The sequence below is a fragment of the Mus pahari genome, chromosome 10 (genome assembly GCF_900095145.1).
Source record: "Mus pahari chromosome 10, PAHARI_EIJ_v1.1, whole genome shotgun sequence".
NCBI classification, from domain to species: Eukaryota; Metazoa; Chordata; class Mammalia; order Rodentia; family Muridae; genus Mus; species Mus pahari.
Window position 1 is genome coordinate 73,248,609 of NC_034599.1, and position 1,137 is coordinate 73,249,745.

Below are 1,137 nucleotides of genomic sequence, written 5' to 3' on the forward strand. Positions count from 1 at the left end.
AAAAAAAAAAAAACCAACAACACACACACAATTAAGATCACATACTATTGAATTCAACTCCTAGTGTTCACATCAGGCAACTCACAACTGCTTGTAACTCATACACACACACACACACACACACACACACAAAATTAACAATAAAATAAATCCTTCTGGGCACGGTGGTACATGCCTTTAGTCCCAGGACTCGGGAGGCAGAATCAGGCGGATTCCTCTGAGATCAAGGGTAGCTTGGTCTACATAGCAAGTTCCACAAGGGCCAAACAACAACAACAACAACAATGACAACAACAACAACCAAACCAACCAACCAAACAACAACAAATCACAAAAAGAACAAAATCAATCCTTTTTTTCCAGCTGCTGAACTATTTTTATAAATAGTGACATTTGAAAAGACAGAATATGTTGAGATAAACGACAGCAGGAAGAGAAAATAGCATTCCCCAATCACTGCACATTATTCTGTTTCGGAGCCAAAGAGGAAATGTGATGGTAAAGATGTTCCTTTAAAGGTTCTTTCTCCCAGGAAGAGGCATCCTCACCAGCTACCCCGTGTGACTCTGGCATGCAGGCACGCTTCCCAAGGCTGGGGCACATGTATTGAACTATACCAAAGTTTTATAAGGATCGTCATCTTACCCGCGTAGGAAATGGTGAGAAGCTTGCTTCTTTCCAGAGGGGGAGCCCAGGAAGACCACATGGCGTGCATAGCTGGAAACGTAACACCCTGGGGGTGGATATTTCTGATGAAATACAAGGCAGCTTCAAAATCAGACAGAAAAGATAAAAGCTGCTGACCTAGTTTTATGGACAGGGTGTGTGGGATGTACAGAAAACATGGTGGAAGATGAGAGACTCTAAGTATAAACACAATTTAAATTCTATTAACAAATGCAGTGGCCCTCTGTGATGCAGAAGCCATGGAGGGATGTTCCTTACTGGCTTGCCTCCCCTGGCNTGCTCAACCTGCTCTCTTATAGAACTCAAGACTACCAGCCCAGAGATGGCACCACCCACAAGGGAACCTCCCCCCTCGATCACTAATTGAGAAAATGCCCCACAGCTGGATCTCATGGAGGCATTTCCCCAACTGAAGCTCCTTTCTCTGTGATAACTCCAGCCTGTGTCAAG

General features: G+C 44.1%; 1 protein-coding gene across 1 annotated transcript in view; it reads right to left on the bottom strand.

The window, feature by feature from the left end:
- Positions 1-1,137, bottom strand: part of Slc17a5 (solute carrier family 17 member 5) — a 41,946-nt gene that overhangs the window by 26,911 nt on the left and 13,898 nt on the right. The window contains exon 4 of the mRNA XM_021207519.2: positions 646-733. Within this exon, the coding sequence (XP_021063178.1) occupies positions 646-733 (88 nt within the window). The remainder of the gene's footprint in view (positions 1-645; positions 734-1,137) is intronic.